At 38.5% G+C, this 26,974-nt stretch overlaps 2 protein-coding genes across 6 annotated transcripts in view; one reads left to right on the top strand and one right to left on the bottom strand.

Annotated features, from left to right (window-relative positions):
- Positions 1-2,290: 2,290 nt before the first annotated feature.
- znf148 (zinc finger protein 148) lies at positions 2,291-25,083 on the bottom strand. 5 transcript variants are annotated; one of them, XM_057851862.1, is made up of 7 exons: positions 24,923-25,083; positions 15,249-15,592; positions 13,169-13,294; positions 12,916-13,039; positions 12,645-12,728; positions 12,434-12,552; positions 2,291-6,820 (listed from the first exon to the last, which is right to left on the bottom strand). In XM_057851862.1, the coding sequence occupies exons 1-7, from the start codon at positions 24,969-24,971 to the stop codon at positions 5,204-5,206; spliced, it is 2,463 nt and encodes an 820-aa protein (XP_057707845.1). In that variant the 5' UTR covers positions 24,972-25,083; the 3' UTR covers positions 2,291-5,203. The 5 variants fall into 5 exon arrangements, with proteins under 5 accessions (XP_057707845.1, XP_057707849.1, XP_057707847.1 ...); XM_057851866.1 differs by lacking the exon at positions 24,923-25,083 and adding an exon at positions 17,290-17,581 and having other exon boundaries at positions 2,294-6,820; XM_057851864.1 differs by lacking the exon at positions 24,923-25,083 and adding an exon at positions 16,487-17,229 and having other exon boundaries at positions 2,294-6,820.
- The window catches only part of LOC130926738 (dehydrogenase/reductase SDR family member on chromosome X-like), a 77,921-nt gene continuing 74,860 nt past the window's right edge, over positions 23,914-26,974 (top strand). The window contains exon 1 of the mRNA XM_057851871.1: positions 23,914-24,565. The gene's annotated coding sequence lies outside the window, so the exon portion shown is untranslated. The remainder of the gene's footprint in view (positions 24,566-26,974) is intronic.

The following is a 26,974-nucleotide window of genomic DNA, read 5'->3' as shown; positions in this document are numbered from 1 at the left end:
GGTTTACCCATGTTGACAATTACAGGCCTCTCTAATATTTTCAAGTGGAAGAACTAGCACAATTAGTGGTTCACTAAATACTTATTTGCCCCGCTGTATTTAAAATTGTAAAGCAATAAAACTGCAATAAAAATGAAATTAAAAATATATATATATATTCTTATAATGGGTCAAAATTATTTTTCGAACAGATCATGTGACTAGCACCTTAGACGGTCATTTGCTTTGCATATAATTTTCATTAGAAAAAAAAATATATATATACATATATATATGGGGAGGGCAATTTTTTAATTATTATTTCAATTTTCTTTCAAATGATTTTTTTCCTTGAAAATATTTGAAATAATAAATGTAACTTTTGGAGGGATTGAATGATCGCGACACAAACGTCCTACCCTTAATATGGCCAAAACACAAAAAGGATTGCTTCAAAGAAAACATTTTCAGTGAAATATTAAGTGTTCGAAATGTACATTCTTTCTATCTCAAATATTTTTTTGCATTCAAAAACTTTCTATGATTGAAAATATTCTTTTTTTGATTGATTTTTCTTTTTAAACATATATATTTTTTAAGCAACTTATTTTTTGATTGAATAATAAAGACAAAAATGTCCTAGTCAAAATGTGGCCAAAACACAAATCAACATTACTTCAATCAAAAAAGTTGCTTCAAGCGATAAAAAAAAAATCAAAGAAAAATAGCTTTCACATGCATTTTTTGGAGGAGTTTTTGGAGTTTAAAATTTATTTTAACATTCGAACTTTTTTTTTTTAAATGAAGCGATTTTTATATTTTTTTGGTTGAAAATATATATTTTGATTGAAGCAACTTTTTGATTGAATAATTAGACACAAATCTACCTCCATATGGCTCTGCTCAGGGTATACAATTTTTGACGGTGGTAACTACATTGGCACGACACCGGCGGGCGTACCATATTCAATGGATGACGATCTAGGCCAGGGGTGTCCAAACTTTTTGCAAAGGGGGCCAGATTTGGTGTGGTAAAAATGTGGGGGGCCGACCTTGGATGACGTCCTTTACGTAGAACAATATATTTAAGCAAATTTTAGCAAGCCATTCTGTGTGTCACATTTGCTTTATAATTGTTCTTAATAATTTTAACAATCTCGCAACTAGCCTTTGTGGCGTTCTCTTGACTCTCGGGCTTTTGCAAAATACCGCTGCTGTGAAATTAAACTAGCTTCAAGTTGCTTCAATTTCTCGCTGCGTATCTTCCCTATAATCTTGTCGTACATGTCAGCGTGTCGTTTGGTATTATTGCCTCACATTGAACTTTTTAAAAACAGCTACTGTCTCTTTGCAAATGAGGCAGACCAAGTTGTTGCATATTTTAGTGAAGAAATAGTCCAATTTCCACCTATCCTTGAAGCGTCGGCCGTCACAGTCAACTTTCTTTTTTTTGTTGTTGTTGATTGTCGCCATTTTAGAAAATTGGAAGTAAAGGGTTAATGTTTCTTAGAGTGCTGCTGCCTTTTAGTGGGTAAATGAGGAGCAGCATTTAGTGTGTAAGCTACTTCATATGCTGTTAGCTGCACTGCTGACCAATTTACCGTATTGGCCCGAATATAAGACGGCACTGATTATAAGACGACCCCCTCTTTTTCAAGATTCAAGTTTGAAAAAAGACTTTTTGAACACCAAATTAATTTTTATTCAGAAAATAATTACAAAACATTTGAAACAAATGATTATAACAATATATTTGAGAGAAAAAGCATGTTATTTTGCCTCATTCAAATCTTAATATCTGAACATTTAAATATGTTAACTAAAGTGCAATCACATTTGTAAATGAATGGCTTCTGGTTTTTGAAATGTAAATAAACCAATCTATTGTGATAAAATAACAAAATTGCAATAACTGCATTAACGATCAAAGTGAAGTCTATCTGTAACTGTAGTCTTGAAACAAATCTGAATAAGGAAAAACATTGTAATAAAATAATGCAAACTGGTTAAAATTGAGAGTAGCTGAGATCTGTCATGACAGAACATCGCTTCAATGATATCTGGTCCCATCTAGTGTCTTAAATGGGTATAATGTCTGGACCGCGAATATAAGACGACCCCCACTTTTTCATTCTTATTTCAATGCAAAAAACACCTTATATTCGGGCCAATACAGTGTGCGGGCCAGACGTTATTGATTTTATGACAGAGACTGGGAGCCAGATGAAATTTGACCGTGGGCCGCATTTGGCCCCCGGGCCGGACTTTGGACATGGCTGATCTAGGCGAAAAGGATTGCCTAAGTGGCCTGATTAAGAATTCCTCTCAAGAATAATGGGAAACAAAAAAAAACAAAACAAAAAAAAAACGCTCATTGTCAACTTAGTATTATAAATATTCTTTCAAGTTAATTTTATTGCTGACACTGCGTTTCGGGGTCATCAATATGTTGTGCCCCCCCTCCAAAAGTTAAACTCCGCCTATGACGATGGGTAAATTTGATTAAATGGTATGGAATACCGCAATTTATAGTTACCAATTGTAGTATAACTTTAGTCCACTTGGAGTCGCCATTCTCATGGACATAAATACTGCAAAGAGGGTAAAAGAAAAAATAAATGCCATATTTTTGGGGTGAACCATTTTATTTGTATGGACATGACAAGATAACAACTTAATCAGATGTTTACAAATCATATTGCAAAGTTCTAACAGTATGGTGTTAAATGACAAATCAATCCGCTACAATTAAAGCTTCACTTCATTCATCAAACGAGTTCACTTGAGATCCAACAACTTTGTCACCATGCAAACAAACCTTTTTGATTTATTAGTGCCCACGGTGAAGCATTGTACGGTATTTACGAGAAAAAGCCATCTTAAAATGCAGATTCAGCAATTCACATTGAAATGAACACAAAACACTTTTACAGAGACAATTGAGTGTATGGTGAGTGCATATGATATGCCATACATATCAGTGCCTTAAAATTCATGGTTCAAAAATAGTATATATATATATATATTTTTTTTTTCATTTAAAAAGACAATCCAGATACTAAACTGGAATTTTTCACTAGCTTATACAAGGACACTTATGGTCAAAAAGTGGGGGGGGAACACATAGTGCTGCGATTTTGAAACTCAAAACTGCCTTTCTATAATTGCTTGAGATCATTTCAAATAGTCAAAAAGAAATTGATTTGAATTTAACAAATATTCAACCCCATTGTGCTTAAAAGTCTCACAAAGGCCATTAAAGACCACAAAATTTCACACGGATTTTAGTGACATTTGTTCTACCCGGGCAAAGTATCTAGAAAAAACAATTAAAATGTCCAATTCACTGCATTGAATTACAAGAATAACTGTCATCAACACTACGTAAATGATTTCCTTGATATCGCTGATTACATCCATTATGTACAAATCTCATAAGGAACTTGATTCATTGTCAAATCCAATTAATGTTGGTAAAAAGTAATATGCCTCTAGAAAGAAAGTCTTGCACAAGCAGTCTTTCTCGCAACACATACAGTAGCTATAAGCGTCAGAATTGGAAAAATATGCCATGTATTTACAGATTATTTACATATATACTAGTAAAGGGAATGTTAAAGGAAAAAATACAATATTTGATGATTGTTGTTGGTGTCATTTGTCCCTGATTGTCAATGGAACTTCATGATGGCGTAAAGGGTCAAGTGTTTTTACACACAGTAGCACCTTAAGCATCACTTTGCAACCCCTTAACAATTTACACTGGAAAAAATCACCAACATTTGATTTAAAAATCAAACACTTTCAGCTAAATTTTTAACAACAAAGATTTTAATCCTACAGCTACCCTAATCAATATTCTACACTTCCATGCTGTCAACTTAACTGTGCCTTGACCAAATGTTCAATATCACCAAAGAATTTGGGGGTTTCCATCACATGGTTTCCCCAGACCATTTCCAATGAGTAATGAAAATGTTTTCTTAACAATGATTTTTGACACTGTGATACAAAGCACTACATTCTCCTTGTAGTGAAAAACGTGCAAATTGTGCCGATAGCAAGCACAAAACTTTGAAAGGGAAAGACAAGGTTTTGATCAAGTGCACACACCAAAAAGAATCCTAAAAATTTGAAATAATAAACCGAATTTCATTTTTGTGATGTGTAATATTGGAGAAAAAGGTCATTCAAAGCCAATAATTTCAGGAAGAAGGCAAAATTGCTGAGCAGACATTTTTAAAAGCCAGAACTGCCAATCTAACGTGAGTATTTCAGATAGTCCGCCATTTCTCGTGGCATCAATTATAGCCACAATTTTCCAAGCTATTGTGATGTTGTTTAAACCAAGTTGAGACTTTGTTGTGTATTTACATGGATTTTGCTAAAATAAAAAAATGCCCTCCTGTTGCTGTATGTTGCAATAATTTGGTTCCGTGTGGCTCATCAACAGAGGAGTTCTTTTATACTTAACAATGTCTTTCCCTTTAAGTCATTTCATTACATTTACTTTTAGGAAGGAAGAGCAACCAATCAACATTTAGTTTTTGTGGGAATAAACAACTTCCTGTATAGCTTTCAGTTTGATAGGATATTGAAATGACAATGGCCAAAAGGTATGGATGGGATCTCCATTTTTCAGATGAAATTCAACCTGTCAATGAAAAATTTCAAAAGATAATTCAATACGTTATTTTTTTTTTTTTTCTCATTCAGGGCACACATGGTAAAGCGGTAAGACAAAAAATCAATTACGATATTAAATTAATGGTTTCATCTTAGCAGGCAACTAGTGAGCATTTGTACAAATGGATTAAAAAAAAAAGTTCAACATTATCTCCCCTTATCTTCAATATTTCACAAATAATCAACTTGGGGAGGTAGCTATCAGCAAAAGGATGACTATTTTTAATGTGTGCAAGCAAAAGTGACAAAAAATAAATATGTATACCAATATGGCATGTATTTGTACTCCCATATTAGGCTTTGATCGCCTAATCTCTCACTGTAAATTCAAATTTTTATGACGGGGATTTGCCAATTTCTCCATATTTATCACTATATTGACTACAACAAGACAATGTTTAAAAAATGATTGCATTTTGAAAGTAAACGCCTTAAGGAGGTACTAAATAAATGAAATGAGAGGTGCTTTGGCAAAACGGGTGAAATGGGATAAAGTGCTTCAGAAATTATTAACGTAGGATTTACACAACTATTCTCTTCAACCAAAGGTTTCACTTGATGAAACATCAGGGGAGGAGTTCAGTTGGGACCTGGTCTCTGTAACTCGAACTAAAGAAAACTCTGAGAAGTCTGTGCTGTGGCCACGGAGACTTACTTGTCCGTTGGCACCTGTAAACTGTGAAGAGGAACCACATCTGGAAGTCTGGAAATGAGACTTGAAGTTTGGGTCAAAGGTGTTAATTTGAAAAGTCTGGAGTATCCCTTGAGAGGAGTCAGTCTTTTTGGATGGCGACACCTGTTCCAGGAAGTCCTCATCAGAGGGGGACACTGTCGAAGGAGGGGTAGTTTCATCACCTGAAAACGAAAACGAGTGCTGAGAGTCACCGACCAGTAATCCAAAGTGAGGTTTCTCTATTGTGGATCTCAATGGGGAGCTCATCCCTGATTTGAACCTACTGGGGGAAGGAAACTGCTTCTCGGTGGAGAACAGGGGCTGACCAGCTAATGTAGGGTTTTCTGTGACCAAGCTGAGGCTTTGGCTCGTAAGGTAGCTGTCATTCTGACTGGTCCTCTCCAATGCTTGCTGGAGAAATTTGGAATATTCTTGCAAGAGACTGGCCTTCTCAGTCGGTGGTTGAGTCTGAGCACTTGCAGCTCCGAGGCTCTCTGCAGGACTAGCATCTGAAACATCGGAGGAATTAATGGATATGCTTGAGGTAACTTCTGTATCAGCTACACTAAAGGAGATGTCTGATTGACCATTAGCTTTGTTGGAGTAGTGGTCCAACAGAGTCTGAAGAACCTCATCTGGCAGCACGTTCCTTTCATGTGTTGCCTTGATCTCCGCGTTAAGAGGCTGAGGTTCCAGAATAGTGGCAGGGACTGTTTCGTCAATAACAGCTGACACCACCGTTTGAGAAACGGTCGGCTGAGAAGAGATGCTGCTCGTGTTCGGGCTGTAATCACGATTGTTGTTGGCCGCTGCTGCTTGAAGGTAGCGTTTCTTCTTGAGGAACTGCACGGCGTCATCATAGTTTGTGCTGCTGGCTACAGGCTTTGTTGTGGTTTCCGCTGAATCTGTGTTGCTTACTTCCTCCAAAAGGCTTTGCTTATCCACAATTTCAAAGGTATAATGTGTAACTTTGTTGTCCTCAAATGACGATAGAGTGGCCAGGCAATGAGGTTGTTCACCGGACTGTTTAAGGCTCCTCTTAGACACCTTCTTTAGGACTAGTTTAGGAGCCACAACCTCCTCTGGTGCCAAGTCTTCAACTTCATGTTGGCTGGTAGTCTCTTCTGGAAGTGCCACAGAGTATTCCCCAATCACGTACTCGTGTTTAACTTTGGAGGACACAGCAAAAAGAGGGAGATCTCCACTTTTATTCAATCTCTCTTCCCCTTTCATTTCAGTTTCTTTAACAGCAGAAGTGAGCTCCTCTACTGGGGCAGCATTAGAAGAGCCAGAACTGTCAGACTTATCTGAACACTTCTGTCGTTTCTTCTTGGGTAATGCACACTCTTTGGTGAGAAAAGGGCTTAAGGCATCTGCTTCATGCAATGCTCCACTTTTATTGGCAGCCTTGTTGCTCTTTCTCTCTCGGTTTTCATGGCACATTCTTCTGTGCTTTAAAACACGGTCAGTTCTGGAGAAGTACTGTGGATGATAAAATAACAATTATTGTACTGTAGCATTCAAAAAGTAAAGGATGATTGAGGTTCAAACATACAATATACAGTGGGGCAAATAACTATTTAGTCAACCACCAACAGTGCAAGCTCTCCTACTTGAAAAGATTAGAAACCTGTAACTGTCAACATGTGTAAACCTCAACCATGAGAGACAGAATGTGAAAAAAACAAAACAAAATCACATTGTTTGATTTTTAAAGAATTTATTTCCAAATTAAAGTGGAAAATAAGTATTTGGTCACCTACAAACAAGCAAGATTTCTGGCTGTTAAAGAGGTCTAACTTCTTCTGACAAGGTCTAACGAGGCTCCACTCGTTACCTGTATTAATGGCAGCTGTTTTAACTCATTATCAGTATAAAAGCCACCTGTCCACAACCTCAGTCAGTCACATTCTGAACTCCACTGCTTGGTAGAAACACAGGTTCTCGTGTTTGGAGGAGAAAGAATACTGAATTGCATCCGAAGAACACCATATCCACTGTGAAGCATGGGGATGGAAACATCATGCTTTGGGGCTGTTTTTCTGCAAAGGGACCAGGACGACTGATCTGTGTAAAGGAAAGAATGATTGGGGCCATGTATCGAGAAATTTTGAGTGAAAATCTCCTTCCGTCAGCAAGGGCATTGAAGAATTGAAGATGAGACATGGCTTGGTCTTTCAGCATGACAATGATCCCAAACACACAGCGAGTACAACAAAGAAGTGGCTTCATAAGAAGCATTTCAAGGTCCTGGAGTGGCCTAACCAGTCTCCAGATCTCAACCCCATAGAAAATTTGTGGAGGGAGTTGAAAGTCCGTGTTACCCAACGACAGCCCCAAAATCATCACTGCTCTAGAGGAGATCTGCATGGAGGAATGGGCCAAAATACCAGCAACAGTGTGTGAAAAGCTTGTGAAGAGTTACAGAAAACGTTTGGCCTCCGTTATTGCCAACAAAGCATACATAACAAAGTATTGAGATGAACTTTTGGTGTTGACCAAATACTTACTTTCCGCCATGATTTGTAAATAAATTCTTTAAAAATCAAACAATGTGATTTTCTGTTTTTTCCCCCCACATTCTGTCTCTCATGGTTGAGGTTTACCCATGTTGACAGTTACAGGCCTCGCTTATATTTTCAAGTGGGAGAACTTGCACAATTAGTGGTTGACTAAATACTTATTTGCCCCACTGTATTACATACAAAATATATTCGTATATTTATGAGAGGCCTTCATTATTTCTCTGAACCTGATGCAAAGCAGTTGGAGGAGGAATAAATTGTCCCCTTCTGTTTTCAGAATGACATTTAATCAAGATGGCACTTGTGGCCTAACTGCAAGACCATGGTGATGTGAATTTTGTTTGTCATAGGTCTTAATCATTTTGTCATTTTTGTTTAACCCTTTATCCTGGGATAATTTGTGTAAAACTGTGATTGCCCTTTGCAAACAAGTCCCTCTAAAACGGCAATTGACCAATCATACGGCCGAGCAACGTCATTGAGCGAAGTATGAACTGTCAAAGTCTCGGATGCCCCATTGTCTAATTGATTTATTTGGTGGTTTTGTCAACAAACTGTGGACATCCAAAATTGTGAAGCGATGTGTCTATGGATTATCTAAATCAGACTCGAGGTACCCCAGGAGTTAATGAGGAGGAATGTGTTTTTTTCCCATTCCAAAAGCCAAAACAAAAACTGGATTCCAATGGATTAAACAGTGTGGACATATTGCGTCACTCCAAACTAAATGTCTCCAGAATAAACAAGCAGACATATGTGTTCTCTTATCAAGCTAATGCCAGAGGCTAACTAGCGAGCTGTCCTGCCAAACTTGCTCTAGTCGAGGCAAGAACATTCATTAAACTGGATATGGAAGTTTTAGTTACTGTTATCGAATATCATATCTTAGTAAGGTGTCATCACTATAATGTCCAAGTATAGCTGTTTCGTTAGCTAAAGTTTGTTAACTTCATGGCTTCTTTCGGAGTTGCGTGGGCTCAGATCTATGCGTGTGCCAACATTAAAGCGATGCTTCCTCATCTTAAGTAAACAAAGCGTCCTAATAAGCACTTTAAACTTAAATTGTTTTATTTTTCATGTAACCTTTTGTGAACGGACACTTAAGCATTCTAACCCTTTGCTTGCTGTAAGTGTTGAATCTGTATGCTTTTGCCTCGATAATTTCGATACCTCGATAGACATAGATGTCGATAGACAAACATTTTCAATATAATCCACCACTGCATAGTATAAACACTTTTGCCTAAATCTGGAGGATGTTGCACTGGTATTGCGCCAAAATAAATCATTTGCTTGCAATGGCTTGTGCCATTGGAGTCATAAAGCTTGTCGGCTTAGCAACCGTGACTAAGGTGGGTAGAGCTTTTGCTAAAGGTCAACTGATAGCCAGGAAGCTGTGGAAGATCATCAGGAGATGGGGCCACAGTCAATGATCGGATTTTAACTAAGTGGTTTGAAAAGAAATTCACTGATTAAAAACATAATTGGTAATCCAGCTATGACTTGGATGCATAGGAAGAGGCAAAATATTACGGTAAATATTTCTATCTTTTGCCATTCACAGTACAAAGTCAGGTGTGGCTTCCCTTGAATAAGTCAGCTTTGTTTTTAATTACATAGAAAAGTGGAGTAGGGTTCCCCACCTCCTCTGGTGCCAAGTCTTCATGTGTGGATAAACGGAGAAAAGATTCTGATTATCTGTTCGCAATGGGAGGTCTTGCGTGGGTATTTTAAGAGCACAAAGTTCCTCATGACTGCATGGCTTGCTTTCTCTGGGCGTCGAGAGAAGTACTAGCCACCCCTGCCATTGTTGGCTTTTCGTAATAGCGAAAAAGTATTTTTTCTTCACAACGAGACAGCGTGGAATATCAAATAGGTTAAAAAGAAGGCAACTTTCAAACACTATGTTTAAATAAAGAGTGGCCGTGTTAGCAAGAGCATTAAAGGGTATTATAATACGAAGGGGCTGTGAGATATCAATAGAACTGTTATGTGGCCAGATAACAAATATTAATAAAGTTAACAAAAAAATAAATCAATTAATCAAAAAATAAATTTTGCTAAGAAATTGCTGCTGAAAGCAGATGCGGTGCCCACCATACACGCGCAGCCACCTAAATGAACTGGGATATCAAGAAAGAGGACGATGACTGGCTCTGATGAGACCACCCCACCACCCCAGGCAAAGCAAAGGAGGGAAATGGCCAGAGTGAATACTCTTTTATAATAAAAAACATATCACGCATTGGATATAGGACTGGACACATGTATAAATTAGCGCTTGTAAAATATATACAACAAATCCTCTAATCCCATTCATATGTGTGTCGGTTGGTAAGGCGAAAACCTATGATAGCACAATAAATGACAATTATTCTATACATTACTTTATTTTGCGGTCACGGTGTACCAGCTTCACAAAAAGAAATGCAAAACAAACCATTCGGTGTGCCCGACACGATCTGTTGCCGGTGTTTCATCAGTGTGATTGCTCCCCTCAATGATCCTTTCATTAGGCTGCATTTGCTTTTGTTTGGGCTCAAATTGATAACCCAAAACACCATTAGAAGAACGTTCGTTGCGTCGGATTCGTCGCTGCAACTAGAAACAAAATTGTCTGCCATCATCGCCGCCATTCAGTACTAAGCACTGAGACGGTTGTTTCCTTGTTGTGACGTAACGCACACAATATGCTAGATTTCCGGGATCTCTGGCGCCGGTCGTTTTAGCTTGACAATCGATCCTAATTTCTATCATTTTCTTGGTGTTGCGACATGTATAATTACACGAAGTGCCATGACAGGGTCCCCCCAGGATTGATAAATCTAAATTCAAGACTTTTAAGACCTTTTTTAATGCCATTTCAACTGAAAATTAATACTTTTCTCGCACCCATTATTTAGAGAATATTGAATCATATTTAAAAAATAAAGCACTGGACATCAAATTTAACCTCAATTACTAAGTGTGTTTGACAAAAGAATGCACATTTACTGAAGATACAATTAAAACATTTAAATATAAGGTCTTTCAGATTTTTTCCCCTCAGGATAAAATGGATTTTACACTATTTTTTGTAAAGCAACTTCAGAAATTACATTTGCAATACAACAGGTTTCCCTTTTAAGAGGACCTAGTCAAGGTGGTAGGTTGGTGATTGTCAAGTTGGTCACCTTAACTGGTGATTGTCAAGTTGGTCACCTTAACTGTAAAGTGCTTAGGAAAATCTTGCAATTGGCAGTGAAAGTTTAAAAAACAGCCACTACAAGGCAGTAGTTTACCATTAATTACCACAAAATAAAAAAAGCTACACATGACCATTTCCCTTGGTAATTTTTTTTTTCTAATCACATTACAAGAAGTATACAAAACACACGTTAATCCTTTGTTAGCTATTGAAGATAGCTATTCTTTTAATCAGATAGAGAAAATCTATACTCTTATTCAATCAAGAAAAACATTTAAATATACCAGGAGGTGTTTTATTATCACCTACATTATAATTTGCCTATCACCATGCCATGTTATTCAGATCAACGTTACCCCGCACTCGTTCCAATAATAGTGTCAACCGTGTTGTGTATCTGAGGGTGATGGTGGATCTACGACTCCGGTTTATCCATGCTAAGGCTAGTGCATCTGCCAATACCCCATTGAACATGGCTAACTCTTGCGTTAAAACTACGAAATTCACATTCATTCGAAAGGCAAACCGTGCAGAAATACATTATTCCATCTAACACATTTTAATTGGAGAAATTGGCAACTTACTTTGAAATGTTAAGCAGGTCGACTGCCTTCGCATAACCCATAAACTGCGACCCAAAGTATCTGGATGCGACTTGGTCGCCGATCCAATACCTCACATGCTGGTCTAACTGTTTGGACTTGGTTGTCTTGTTGAGGCTTTCGTCAAACATAACAACTAAGGCATCTGAGCAGTTCCTTACGTTAGCACACAGTACTGTGCGATTGCCTGCTGTTGTGATGTTGATGCTAATGATGCTAACAGCGCGCACGCACGAGGTGCATTATGATTTGTAGTGTAGTGCATCATAAAAATTCTACGCGTCATCTTCGTTATGGATTAAAAAAAAAAAAAAAAAAAAAAAAAAAAAAAAAAAAAAAAACTGTCACGGATATAATTTAGGTTGCACTGAGATGTTCTTCAAAATAAAACCACGGTGAAAAAATTCCAGACTTACGACAGCTAATTTAATACTTTTAATACCTTTAATAATGGAAAACTAAATTCCATGCTTTTTAAATACTTTTAATAACCCGCGGGTACCCTGCATGATATGAATCCAAAAGGCATGCGTTTATGGATAAATGATGGAATATTAGCATTTCCCCAGGTAATACCCTTTAAAAACATGCACAAGTAAAGACGGATGATGTTTTTACCCTGGAAATCTACTCGCGTGAGCAACTAGATCACTCAGTCTTGAGCTCTGTATTAGGGCGGAATCCACTATTTAAGGTCATTGAGTGATCTGATCTGTAACGCTTTCTGACACAAATTCATACCATACATTTACTACACCATAAAAGCAGGAAGAAAAGTAACCTGGTGACAGTAGTCACATTGGTAGGGCTTCTCCCCACTGTGTGTCCGCTTGTGTCTCTCCATGTGATACTTTTGGATGAACTTCATACCGCACTCATCGCAGCGGAAAGGCTTCTCACCTAAGCATGAAAAGATACACAAAAACATCATGACCGTTTTAGGTCAAACATAATAAAATGTCAGAGAAAAGTCTTTGGATCAGACCACTTACCGGTGTGAATTTTCTCATGTCTCTGGAGAAGATATTTCTGAATAAAGCGCATGTCACATTGGCTGCACTGAAATGGTTTCTCACCTACAATTGGACAAAATACATAAAGTAACATTTCATACAAGTCACTATATTGTACAATGAATTTTTTGGGGGGGAAGGTCAGGTCAATCGACAACTATTGTTATGAATTGTTTAGAGTATTTAAAAGTGCCAGTTGTTATTAATTTTCTGTTTCTGTATTCCCCCCCTTTTTTAGAAGCTGTCATACCTGTGTGAATGAACACATGCCTCTGTAGATGGTAGTTGGTTCTGAACGCTGCGTTACAGTGAATACAAACATGTACCTTGGGGCTTTGTATGCCAAATGAACCATCCTCATTAATGCTTAGAATCTATAACCACAAAATGGACAAAAAATACATTAGTATATGTTGCAATCTTGGAGAAATCATATAAACGAGTATAGTACAGAATATGTACTTGGATAACAGATGGTTATGTTTTTCCTTTCTTGTTTTTACCTTTGCTGGTGAGCGTTGTTTCCGTTTCTTCTTCTTGGGACATACCATTAGGTCCTTGACAATTTTTTTGTCCTTCTTTATCTGGGGTGGCTGCTCAGTAAATTTTAATTCTTGCTTAATGTTCAGCTGTAACAGAAGGAGCAGAGGCACAGGGGACATTTAGGAAAGTTCATGATCCAAAAATGAAGAGGAAAATTTACCAATTATGAAGGTGGCTTTACAAGTGAGCAAGTAAAGCAGTTGGAGTGGCAAAGTTCATTTTAGTTTTTCCAGTAACTGCAGTTTCCTCTGTAAATAATTTTGGTTAAGTTGTTCTCAGCCCACTTGCATTTCCCAGTCTTTTGCAAATAAATTAGCAAAATGGGAGTCACATGGGGAAGAATGTGATTCCTTTTTATATAATAGGAATGGTTCAAAGGAACACACTGTAAACTGGAGGACTTGGATTCAGAGCTTCTTCTTCGCAGATTGGATGTATTTTACTTAAAGCGTGTCTATATTTGTTTTTTTGCATTTTATGGTCATAAAACATAACTAAATGTTGTTCCCGAATATGGATTTCAGGTGTTTCACATTCAGTGAAACCTGTCCGAAATTAACGAATGTTGTGTTTGAGAGAAATGTGCGTACGCATACACACACGCACATATTAAGGGTGTGATCTTTTATCGATATGGTGATATTTTGTGATTTTTTTTTTTTTTGTATACCATTAGGTTATGAACATTCTTCTGCTAAGAATCAATATATTATTTTAAAAAGGGGTTACTGTTAAATAAAGGGAACCAACAGGTTGCTACCCAATTGTTCCACGACAAAAGCATCCATGGTAGAACCATCAAAATTGACTCTTTCTGATGAGGGAAGACAGGATGCTCTTTTCTTTGCCCAATTCAAATCTTGTGAAAATGACATAATCTGGGCTGATCCCTCAGTGTGATCTGATTGGGACACCTCTAGTTTTATACATACTGGAGGATGGAGCCCTCACGTTCTTTCTTTTATTATACTATGGAATGGAGGTATCAGAATGAATGCAAAGGAGGCTGGCATTACTTTTTATACGCTTCTTATTTATCCGAGATAGTGCTATAAAGCAAATGAACTGTGCCACAATGGAAAGATATTTGACGGAAAGAAAAACGAGTGCTAACAATTCTTATCGTTGATGGTGAGAAAACACCAAATAGTTTTTTATTGACTGAGCACTTGATAACATTCACTAGGCAAGAAGGGATATTTGCATTCACTTTGACAAGTAGCAACCGTCGTTCACATGTAGGTCATTTATACTAGGTGTCATGTGTCCTTTTAAGCATGACATATAAAAACAAAATTATTTATTGACAGTAATTTGAACAGTATCTTGTCTCAGATTTTGATTCGAATTAAAATTTCTACTCTTTCATTTCAGAATGAAATTTGGTAGTTATATTCTAGAGATTTGTACACAATGATTCTCAGAGCCTGATTTTATAGTTTTTTTGTCTCACAGCAGAATAATTATCAAACATTATTTAATGGTGACTTAAAATTGCTACTCCTCAATTATTTGCGGACGGATCACAATGTAATTTGGAAGGTATATTCTCGGTATGTTTCAACATAAATCCTCGCACCCCAATTTCTGTCTCACAGCAGAATAATTATCAAACATTATTTAATGGTGACTTAAAATTGCTACTCCTCAATTATTTGCGGACGGATCACAATGAAATTTGGAAGGTATATTATCGGTATGTTTCAACATAAATCCTCGCACCCCAATTTCTTTTTTTTTTTTTTGTCTAAGAGCTGTTGAAGTAATTGTGGACTTAATGTTGCTAATAACAGTACTTAAAAGTTAATAATAACATTGATATTATAACAACTATATATATATTTTTTGTCTAAATTATGTTAAAACAATTGTGGACTTACTGTTGCTAATAATAGTACTTAATAGTTAACAATAACATTGCTATTATAACAACTACAATACAACAACAAAATAACTATAATATTTGTCTTAAACCTCTCCGTAGTACTGCAAATCAGTGACATTATATGTTTCTAAAGGTTTTAACCAGTATGAACTCACAGGCAAGCAGGGCAACTTATGGGTCAACTTCAGTGGGAAATGCACCCCCACTTCACCTGCTCCTTCTTCATCAGCTCCTCCACTGTTCTTGGACATTTCTTGCATCATCAGTTGCTCGGGAGGTACGAGGTCGTGAGTTACCAACGAGCTCACAGTCAAGTTCTCATCTTCATCCTCGTCGTCGTCATCTTCTGCCAACAGTGGGTGGTCTGCCAGTGATCGTTCCCCGAGCGTCATCACCAGGCCGACTCGTCCTCTACCATCCATCCCTCCGCTGCTGCACTTGAACAGCATGCCCTCCAACTTGTCCTCAGTGTTCATCTTACATAGAGTACCAACGGCTTCTGTGAGAATAACAGGCATGAGGTAACAGTGTGTTGCATGAAATTTGATATTAGCACTGCAGATTACTGCAATCATGCGTCCATCTGTTTTCAATAACACTTGTTCTCAGTGAGCATATCTCATCTGAATTTGGCTAAGAGGCAGACCCATCCAGCCAAAGGCAAACACACCAATTCACATTTACTATTAATGTTTATTATTGGTTTTATTTTTATTTCCTGTTTTATTTATTCTGGTTCAACCTGTCTTGATGATTTATTGCGACTTTTATGTATCATTTTAGTTAAGTTTCTATTTCTCAGTTGTGTCTTGATTTTCATGTGATGTAAAGCAGTTTTATTTACCTTGTGTTAAATTGTGCAAAACAAATACATTTGTGTTGCCTCATGAATCTTGAGCAAACTTCACATACATGTTTTGGGATTGAGATGGATTAATCAAACAACACAAACACATGAAAGTAGCCCAGATTCTAACCTAACCCTCATGAAATATTTGCTCAACAGTCGTCATTTTGCACTAAAAATATTCCCACAGGACAGTCATGCATCCACCCACCTCGTAAAGATCATCAAATTTTAACTTTCACCAATTTACAGCACTTCTCACAAACTCTTCTGAATACTGAATAATATAACAAGTGTGACATTTGAATGAAAACATATCGTTTTCTTGATATTCAACAAAAACAGAACACACAAGGTAGCATAGATTATGCAAACATAGTGCTACGGTTCAAATATTAACTTTGCCGTAGAAGTGAAAAATTACATACTGTATTTCTATAAAGCTGATAACATGAGCTGGGTGGACACTTAGTAATATAAACATTTCGCGTGTTTTGACTTTTCGAAAACGAGACGATTGCTAACTTGCGAGCCATCAATCTTAACCTGTTCGCGTTATTCCAAGTTAGGTCATGGCACGCTCCGTAGACTTTTGACAAACGTCCAGGGACCAGACTGACCCGAGTGAAGCGGTGGAATAACGCAGACAGTCACTTGTTTCCATGTGTTAACGTTCTCAGAGTTAAGTGGTTTAGGCTTAACTGGCTGGCTATAGATGGCTAGTTAGCTAAGGTTGTGGTCGCAATAACACAAACATTTAAAACACCGCTGCGGAAACACGGAGTGAGTTTACAAAATTAAAGCACTCTCACATTTAAAAATGAACACAAACTGGCTATTGGAAATTACTTTCTTTTTTAATTCAACACAGAGCCTCACCGAAGACAGAACTATAATTAAATATTAACTCAAAACGAATATTTCTATGAATCAGGTCAATAGTTGATATTTATTTTGAAGAGTGTTCCCGGAAATTGTTTACTGATGTTAATGCTAGTAGCCAGGCCTGCTTCGGAGGGTGTTTGCTAGCTACTAGCAAGTTGCAGCTGGCTTAATGACAACTATGCTTAAATCCACCGTTTTCGTTTCTCTTCGCGTGTAACGATTCAACGCTAAACAATGCAATGTATTTTTGTTACACAAGTACATCGCCGCTGGTATTCTCGACTAAAACTGTAAAGAGGCGAGCTTCACTCAAGAGCTAATAGCATCGTACGTTTCCTTGCACACTTAGCTCAATAGGCCCAATTTACAGTATTCGGTTCGTCAACTCGATAACTAGCTAGCTCCAGAAAGCTCATTACATTAAGTCACAGCAGAAAAAAGATATATTCACACTTACTTCTTACCAACAACTCGTTCTTTACGCCCGTTTAGCTGTCATGATTGCCATGCAAGACTAGAGTGTACTCAGTGTACGGAATAATCAAATAGTCTCACGTTTGACGGACACCTGAAAATATGGATGTGTCGCCACCGGGTGGAAAGTATGTGTTAGTGTGCTGAACAACCACCTAATGGAAATTACGCAGGGATTGACAGTGAGTTTGTGACATTTTCACCACAATCGTACGTGGGATCTATATTATGTATTAACACACCCGTTTGACCTGGAGGAAGAACAGTGGTTCTCAAACTTATTACACTATAACACCACCTCAGTACATAATTAGCTCTCCAAGTGCCACCACAATAACAAACAACAAAAAACAGTAATATAGAAAGCCAAAGTGTTTACTGACAAGCGCGAGTGTGCTCCAGGACACTAACAGACTGAAGGCTGTGCGGGCATGCCTTCAATTGGCTAACTCTGAACCTAAAGGAACAATCATTTCGTAATTAGTTGATAATTGATCAGCAATGATACAAAGAATCAAAAATTCGGCAGGAGTCCACGCAGGATTTTAAGCCTCAACCACAAATCATGAAGAACACAAGTGAATCACTTTTCTCTTGGCTGTCCAGTTTTACACTTTTCGCACATAAAGAAATGTTTCCAACCAAACAATCTTTAAATTTATATTGAATTAGTGTTGGAACGCACCGTGTATGTAAATTGTTTTTCACGTCCTATCTAACACGAACTCAATCCATCATTTTCACCCGCACAACTACCACAGACTCACCGATCCATCCATTTCCCCGGAGATCAGTACTTATAAGACACCCGTGCACTGTAGTCAGCGTTGGAGCTGAGAAGAATTAGTGATGTCTCTGATCCAATCATATATTCGGAAATCTAGCCCAAACACTTTATTTTAAGAGGATCGGAATCCAGTGAAAAAGTTGAAGATGGATGGATGGATGGATAGAGTGTAACACAAAACACTTTTCATGGGACAACACAGACAAAATGACACTTTGACACAATGAAAAGTTGTCTGTGTGCAGCTTACATAACAGAGTTAATTTATTTTCCCCTCAAAATTACTATAGCCATTAATATCACATGTCATCAGCAAACTGTTTGCGGGCTTTCTTGTGTCCCGTCTTCAGAAGTGGCTTCATCCTGGGGTGACAGCCATACACACGAATTTGATGTAGAGTACGATGTATGGTCTGAGCACTAACAGGCTGACCCCCCACCTCTTCATCATCTCTGCAGCAATGCTGACAGCACTCCTGTAACGAGTCACATGACATTTTGGAGGGAAAATGACAAGCAGTACTCAATTTGGACATTAAGGGATGTACGTTTTTTCATAGAGGTTTACTCACTTTTTGCCAGGGGTTTAGATATTAATGGCTATATTGTGAGTTATCTTGAGGGGAATATAAATTAACTGTATTATATAAGCTTCACACATACTACTTTTCATTGTGTCAAAGTGTCATTTTGTCAGTGTTGTCCCATGAAAAGATATACTTAAATATCTGCAGAAATGCGAGGGGTGTACTCACTTTTGTGATACACTGTAGACAGATGGACGGACGGACGGACGGACGGACGGACGGACGGACGGACAGACAGACAGACAGACAGACAGACAGACAGACAGACAGACAGACATAGATAGATAGATAGATAGATAGATAGATAGATAGATAGATAGATAGATAGATAGATAGATAGATAGATAGATAGATAGATAGATAGATAGATAGATAGATAGATAGATAGATAGATAGATAGATAGATAGATAGATAGATAGATAGATAGATAGATAGATAGATAGATTATAAAAACATGTTTTGTACTATGCAACATCACAACACAAACAGAAACAGCGGGAGCAGAAATAAACACTGCCGGTGGGAAAATTATGCCAGCTCGCCCTCGGAAACTAACGGTAAGATAGCATCATGCAAGAGTGATAATGTTTCAAGTATGGAAATATTTTCCATTTGGATGTGTTTTTTGTTCTTTTTCATTGCTGAGCCATCAGATTGGTACTCTGTATATGCAGACACTTAAAATCAGGTGACTCGAACTTCAGGGCAAAACCCTACACAAAAAATAAAGAACCACAACGGGAGTACACTAAACTGCCATTTAGCATATTAAAACTGTTCCAGCCATTAAGACACTCAGATTCACCATTCTGTGTCCAAGCAGTTCAAGATAACAAACATTTTATGAATTTATAATTGTAATTATTCATAAAACATACATAAAAGAAAAATATTGTGTTCATGGTAACTGAAACCTTAAAACATACCATTTAAGAAACAATGACGGAATTAAAAAAAAAAAAAAAAATCAATGGTGCCCTCCTGTAAGAATGCATTCTTGAAATCTGTCGAGATCTCATTAATTCCTCATCTGAGCTGGGATACTGTGACTTTCATGCTGAATTCACCATGGTTACTAAAATGGCACATTGTTTCCTTGCTTAAGGTTACTGTCTCACAGTGCTATCACTTGCTCGTGTCTGCCACGCAAATTCCCTTATTTTTCCAACAGTGGTGAACAGCAGATTTCAAGAATGCATTCAGGAGGGCGCTACTTAAAGGACATCATTTTAGAATGAAGATTTCATAATTGTTTCTTAAATGGCATGTTTTAAGGTTTCAGTTGTGATGAATAAAATATTTTTCTTCCATTACTCTTGGTTTTATCGGATTGTTAAAAAAAAATCCCATTTCCCACCCTGTACATACATACAGTGCTGGCCAAAATTATTGGCACCCCTGCAATTCTGTCATATAATGCTCAATTTCTCCCAGACAATGATTGCAATCACAAATTCTTTGGTAGTAATGTCTTCATTTATATTGCTTGCAATGAAAAACACAAAAGAGAATGGGGGAAAAAAATCATTATCATTTTACACAAAACTCCAAAAACGGGCCGGACAAAAGTATTGGCACCCTTTGAAAAATCATGTGATGCTTCTCTAATTTGTGTAATTAACAGCCCGTGTTACTACCTGTGGCACATAACAGGTGGTGACAATAACTAAATCACACTTGCAGACAGTTAAAATGGATTAAAGTTGACTCAACCTCTGTCCTGTGTCCTTGTGTGACCCACATTGAGCATGGAGAAAAGAAAGAAAAGCAAAGAACTGTCTGAGGACTTGAGAAGCAAAATTGTGAGGAAGCATGGGGAATCTCAAGGCTACAAGTCCATCTCCAAAGATCTGAATGTTCCTGTGTCTACCGTGCGCAGTGTCATTAGTAAGTGTAAAGCCCATGGCACTGTGGCTAACCTCCCCAGATGGGGACAGAAAAGAAAAAATGATAATGTCCAATATTAGCTCATATCCAAACAAGTTCAAACTGTCCTGCAGTCCGAGGGTACAACAGTATCAATTTGTAGTAGCCGTCGGCATCTAAATGAAAACAGACTCTATGGTAGGATACCCAGGAAGACCCCACTTCTGACCCAGAGACATAAAAAAGCCAGGCTGGAGTTTGCCAAAACTTACCTGAGCAAGCCAAAATGTTTTGGAAGAATGTTCTCGGGTCAGATGAGACAAAAGTAGAGCTTAATGGAAAAAAGCATCATCTTAGAGTTTACAGGGGAAAAAATGAGGCCTTCAAAGAAAAAACACGGTCCCCACAGTCAAACATGGCGGAGGTTCCCTGATGTTTTGGTGTTGCTTTGATGCCTCTGGCACTGGACTGCTTAACCGTGTGCGTGGCATTATGAAGTCTGAAGACTCCCAACAAATTTTGCAGCATAATGTAGGGCCCAGTTTGAGAAAGCTGGGTCTCCCCCAGAGGTCATAGGTCTTCCAGCAGGACAATGACCAGAAACACACTTCAAACACCACTAGAAAATGGTTTGAGAGAAAGCACTGGGGACTTCTAAAGGGGCCAGCAATGAGTCCAGACCTGAATCCTATTGAACACCTGTGGAGAGATCTGAAAATGGCAGTTTGGAGAAGGCCCCCATCAAATCTCAGAGACCTGGCCAAGCAGTTGGCAAAAGAAAAATGGTCTAAAATTCCAGCAGAGCATTGTAAGAATCTCATTGATGGATACCGGAAGCGGTTGTTCACAGTTATTTTGTCTAAAGGTTGTGCTACCAAGTAATAGGCTGAAGGTGCCAATAGTTTTGTCTGGCCCATTTTTGGAGTTTTGTGTAAAATGATAATGATTTAATGTTTTTGTCATTGTCTTTTGTGTTTTTTCATGGCAAGCAAAATAAATGAAGATATTACTACCGAAGCATTTGTAATTGCAATCATTTTCTGGGAAAATTGAGCATTGTCTGATAGAATTGCAGGGGTGCCAATACGTTTGGACAGCACTATTAATATAATAAAAACAATAATTAAAATTGAGACATGGCATCCACATATGTGGGCATGTCCACATACTAGTCCTTCTCAAAAAATTAGCATATTGTGATAAAGTTAATTATTTTCTGTAATGTACTGATAAACATTAGACTTTCATATATTTTAGATTCATTACACACAACTGAAGTAGTTCAAGCCTTTTATTGTTTTAATATGGATGATTTTTGCAAAAAAGTCAAGAAAAAACAAATATCCCTATCTCAAAAAATTAGCATATCATGAAAAGGTACTCTACAGAAGCTACTAACCTAATCATTTGAATCAACGAATTAACTAAAAAAAAAAAAAAAAACTGTGAAAGATTCCCGAGGCTTTTAAAAACACCCAGCCTTACTCAAAACTGCAATCATGGGCAAGACTGCCGACCTGACTGCTGTCCAGAAGACCATCATTGACACCGTCAACCAAGAGGCTTAGACACAGAAAGAAATTTCTGAGCGAATAGGCTGTTCCCAGAGTGCTGTATCAAGGCACCTCAGTGGGAAGTCTGTGGGAAGGAAGAAGTGTGGCAGGAAACGTTGCACAACCAGAAGAGGTGACCGCACCCTGAGAAAGATTGTAGAAGGGCCGATTCCAAACCTTGCGGGACCTACAGAAACAGTGGACTGAATCTGGAGTAGAAACGTCCAGAGCTACTGTGCACAGGCGTGTGCTGGAAATGGGCTACAGGTTCCGCATTACCCAGATCAAGCCACTTTTGAAGCTGAAACAGCGGCAGAAGTGCCTGACCTGGGCTACAGAGAAGCAGCACTGTATCGTTGCTCAGTGGTCCAAAGTAATTTTTTTAGATGAAAGCAAATTTTGCATGTCATTCGGAAATCAAGGTGCCAGAGTTTGGAGGAAGACTGGGGAGAAGGAAATGCCAAAATGCATGTACCCACAGTCAGTGATGGTCTGGGGTGTCATGTCAGCTGCTGGTGTTGGTCTACTGTGTTTTATGAAGGACCGGGACTATCAGGAAATTGTGGAGCACTTCCTGCTTCCATCTGCTGAAAAGCTTTATGTAGATGAAGATTTCATTTTTCAGCACGACCTGGCACCTGCTCACAGTGCCAAAACCACTGGTAATGTTTTACTGACCAAAGGCATTACTGTGGTCAATTGGCCTGCCAACTCTCCTGACCTGGACCCCATACAGAATCTGTGGGATATTGTGAAGAGGAAGTTGAGAGACACCAGACCCAACACTGTGGATGAGCTTAAGGCCGCTATTGAAGCATCCTGGGCATCCATAACACCTCAGCAGTGCCACAGGCTGATTGCCTCCATGCCACGCCGCATTGAAGTAGTCATTTCTGCAAAAGGATTCCCGACCAAGTTTTGAGTGCATAGCTGATATACGGTAATTCATTGAAGGTTGACTTTTTTTGTATTAAAAAAAAAACACTTTTTTGTATTGGTTGGATGAAATATGCTCATTTTTTTTAGATAGGGATTTTAGTTTTTTTCTTGACTTTTTTGGCAAAATCATCAATATTAAAACAATAAAAGGCTTGAAGTACTTCAGTTGTGTGTAATGAATCTAAAATATATGAAAGTCTAATGTTTACCAGCATATAGAAAATAATGAACTTTATCACAATGTGCTAATTCTTTTAGAAGGACTAGTATATGGACGATATGGTTTAAGTTAAGTTTGTTATATTATTATTTTTAATTACCTTACCAAAAATGGTTACTTGCCCTAAAAAGGGTTAACACTTAAATACAAATGCACTTGAAAAGTAAAACATAATGTACTGGATTAAAAAAAATGTTTAAACAAATTGAATGTATAGCTACAAACATCACTTTAGTACTTTGTTTGTATTGCATGTTTGTATATTGCATTTAGCTGTTTTATTCAGGGATTCTTAAACATACCACTAGAGAGAACCCACGTACCACCACTGTTATAGGTGCCTCGGTCAGAGACTCTGAAAGCAATATTCACAATACTTTCTGTAAAAGAGCGTAGATTTACAAACAAATAACATTAAGAATGGATTAAAATCATGCAGTCCTCCTTTTAAGTCTGTTTAATGAAAATTGCACTGCATCACGGATGGGCATCTCTGTTTTATCTGGACAAAATGTTTGAAACACCTTCAAGTTCGGTGCAAATGCAGCTCATACGTTGGCAGTTCCAAACATGATGGTGTGAATTTTCAACATGTCTTTGCCATATGCTGGTTTATTGTATTGGCAGCGTGGGTTGTGAATGTGGCGCACACGCGCGCCACGAGGAATCCTAATCAACCTGTTTGCAGCCTTTTGCAGCACCTTGACGCGCACACGAGCACTTCTCTATTCCCTATCAGGGCAAGAAACTTATCTTTTGGATCTAAGCCCCCGTCATCTTCTCTGGAGCATCTTCTCTGCGTGGTTGTCACTGTGAGCTGTCACCGCGCTCATCTCGTCTCTGCCCACCGACGTGAGAGTGAAAGTGGGGACAGACAGCCCACCCTCTCACCACCACCGCAACCCCCCCTTGTGCCGCCTTTAGAGAGGGGAAGCCCCAGCCACGCTCGACTCGTTGAGTGGATCTCCTGCCTCGTGCGTGTGTGTAGCCCGGGGCTCCGTCCTCCTCAACAGTTGCCACCGGAGAGGAAGAGGAGAGCGGGAGAGACAGCAGACGAGGACGGAAGGGACGCGGAGAGCCACGCAGCTCCTGCCCCGGCTTCTGCTCCTGTCATGCAGTCGCTCATCTCTCCGGTGACCAAGGCCATCCTAGTCGCCCTCTTCATCTTCGCCATACTCCTCATCCTCTACGTGATCCTTTGGTACATTTGCAGGGACGTGGACTGTGACCACGGCATCTGAGGATTCCTTCACTTACACAAACATAAAATAGCTGGAGAGGATAACACAAATGGAGGAGCCCGGGGTCACCCTGTGAGTCTGCTCTTATTTTTCCTTCTCTTTTTTATTGTGTGGTTCTGCTTCTAAGTTACATGTCAACGTGTGTGAGCGCCATGCGTAAACCACCTCAACCCCGGAGCCCTTTGCCCCCACCCTTTTAACTACCCCTTTTCCAATTTAAGCGCAACACCAACCACCTGACAAATATTTATGCAGTTTCACATCTCCATCAGTGCTGAATAATAAATGAATAAATAAAATTGTTAACAACAAATATAAATGTGTCATCAGGATAAATGTAAAGCAGGCTCAGTTCATATAATGACCGTCTGTGACATTGCGGTATAGAAGCACGCGAGTCTCTTAAGGTCAGGAACCAGCAATGTTTACCTTGGTTTGGCAATACCCCCCATCGTCTCCCCCTCTTTGGCTGCAGCATTAGTTCATGCTCAGTTCATCTTGAGTAGGTTTCCATCCACTTTGGCCCACCTGGATTATCCCTTTTTGGCTCCTCTTTGGAATATGTACCGTATATGTTTTTCCATATCATAAATATTCCATAAAGGCTTTTTCATGCATTGAATTCCCTTTTAACATCAGAAAGGCTCGTTTCCATCCAATCAGCTTTCTACATCCAATCCTACTTAACAAAGATGTTCTCTCCCACACTAAATTATTGCCCACGCTTAATAGAGGACATCTCAATATTACAGGCAAATTGTGCCCCATTGCCAGCATACATGCTGTCAGATGACCCATAAAGCTGGAAATGAGGCAAAATATGATTGGCATTCTCTCATCTCACTACAGAGAATCCTCAAATCAGGATAGTTTGAACATTTGCATGAATTCCAAAGTGGAGGGTGTGAAGGACACGTCAAGGGCATGCTGCTTCTATGAAGTAGGGGGCTTCACATACTGTACAAATTGCTTGTTCATTTCCAGATTTATATTTCATCCGATAAAACGGCAAAGTGACAGAAGCTGCTTGCAGTTTTGACACCTGTCTGTATGTCTACTCATCACCATTTCCCTTTGAAACACCCTGGAGGCAACAAACAGCAGAGAATATCACAAATAAAGTCAGAGGGAATATGTAAAACCTCGGCACCCAACTGTGATATTTTAAAATCCATAAATATACCTGCATGCAAGTACAGCTCCCTTAAACTGTTCAGTGCAACGGAATTGGCAGGTGACCTATTTGACCAGACAACAAAATGATTGCTGTCAATATGAACAGATTTAAAACCTACCTGTGGTAGCTTTCAACTCACTCTCTCCCTCTCTCTCTGTTTCTCTCTGTTCTTTTACAAACACGCACACCCACATGCACACATGCAGAATGTAGATGTTAAATGACAGCTTAGATGCCGCCAGGCCCAGCACGTCTAATGACAAAAAGACAGCAAGGATAAGTAGGTGTGCGAAAACAGTCTGTCTGTTTCTAATACTGACCCGGTTTGTCTTTGTTGCTCTCCTTGTCTATGGAGCAACCGTGATGTAGAAAAAAAATACAACCGTGTTTTTTTTTTTTGTGTGTATGTCATTGTGGGAAGTTGTTTTAACACTAACATGCTCCAGAATGACAGATGAAAAAAAGTAGAGCAGGAAAGCTGGGAGACAGGTGTGTGAGGGGGTTGGGATGTCGAATACAAGTGACTGTGAATTTCAATTGTGCATATGTGAATTTGTGTTGTTTTTGGAGGTTATCCATATTTTTACCCACTAATAAGTTCCTGTCAGGATAAATTAACATTGCTACACCTTGACAGCCAAGTTCAATCGAAATTGAAGTAATAAAATATGTAAGATCGAAGGTGAATTATTGAAGCTGAAGGACGTTGCTATTCTGGCTGCATTTGATCATACAAAGAAAAATGTGTGTATGTAGCCCACTGATTGAATACTTCCAGTTCAATATTAAGACGACCTTCACAAATGTATATATCTGTGTACTTATTGTCTGATCAGTGTGTCAATTGCCTTTTGTGTACTCAGAGTTCATCAGTCATAATGTTAATGCAACAGAATGTTTCTACTCCGAGGCAAGGCTGGGCAATTCTAAAATTGAGATAATAGATTGCAAAAAAACTGAGTTTGATCTAAGTAATTAGCCGTTTCATATCTAACTGAACATAGCATGGTGCTGGTGGAAACCGACGACTTAGAATATTTTGAACATCCCTTCAGAAAGATTCCAAGGTTGATGGTTTTCAAGACATTCATTACACTCCGAATGAGGTAAATGTAATATTAAACACACATAAGAAAGGAAATTATACATACTAAGCATTAAAATACAAAATATATTTCATTTTCCGAACGCACCCGCTAGCTTAAAGCTAACACACATTGGAATACGCAATGCCAGCGACAACGAAATTAGCATCGAATCACCGTATTTAAATCTCAAAAGAACATTAAAGAAACGCCACCACA

The sequence above is a fragment of the Corythoichthys intestinalis genome, chromosome 12 (assembly GCF_030265065.1).
Source record: "Corythoichthys intestinalis isolate RoL2023-P3 chromosome 12, ASM3026506v1, whole genome shotgun sequence".
Taxonomy (NCBI): domain Eukaryota; kingdom Metazoa; phylum Chordata; class Actinopteri; order Syngnathiformes; family Syngnathidae; genus Corythoichthys; species Corythoichthys intestinalis.
This window is presented reverse-complemented; position numbering and strand designations above follow the sequence as displayed.

Bases quoted from the DNA above. Each gene is read 5' to 3' on its own strand.
- znf148 (XM_057851862.1), bottom strand. From the start codon at position 24,971: ATGCTGCAGCCAAAGAGGGGGAGACGATGGGGGGTATTGCCAAACCAA. The intron at 15,593-24,922 runs GTAAACATTGCT...TTATTCTCACAG, and splicing joins GGGGGTATTGCCAAACCAAG to AAGCCGTTGGTACTCTATGT. The intron at 13,040-13,168 runs GTAAAAACAAGA...TTGTGGTTATAG, and splicing joins AACAACGCTCACCAGCAAAG to ATTCTAAGCATTAATGAGGA.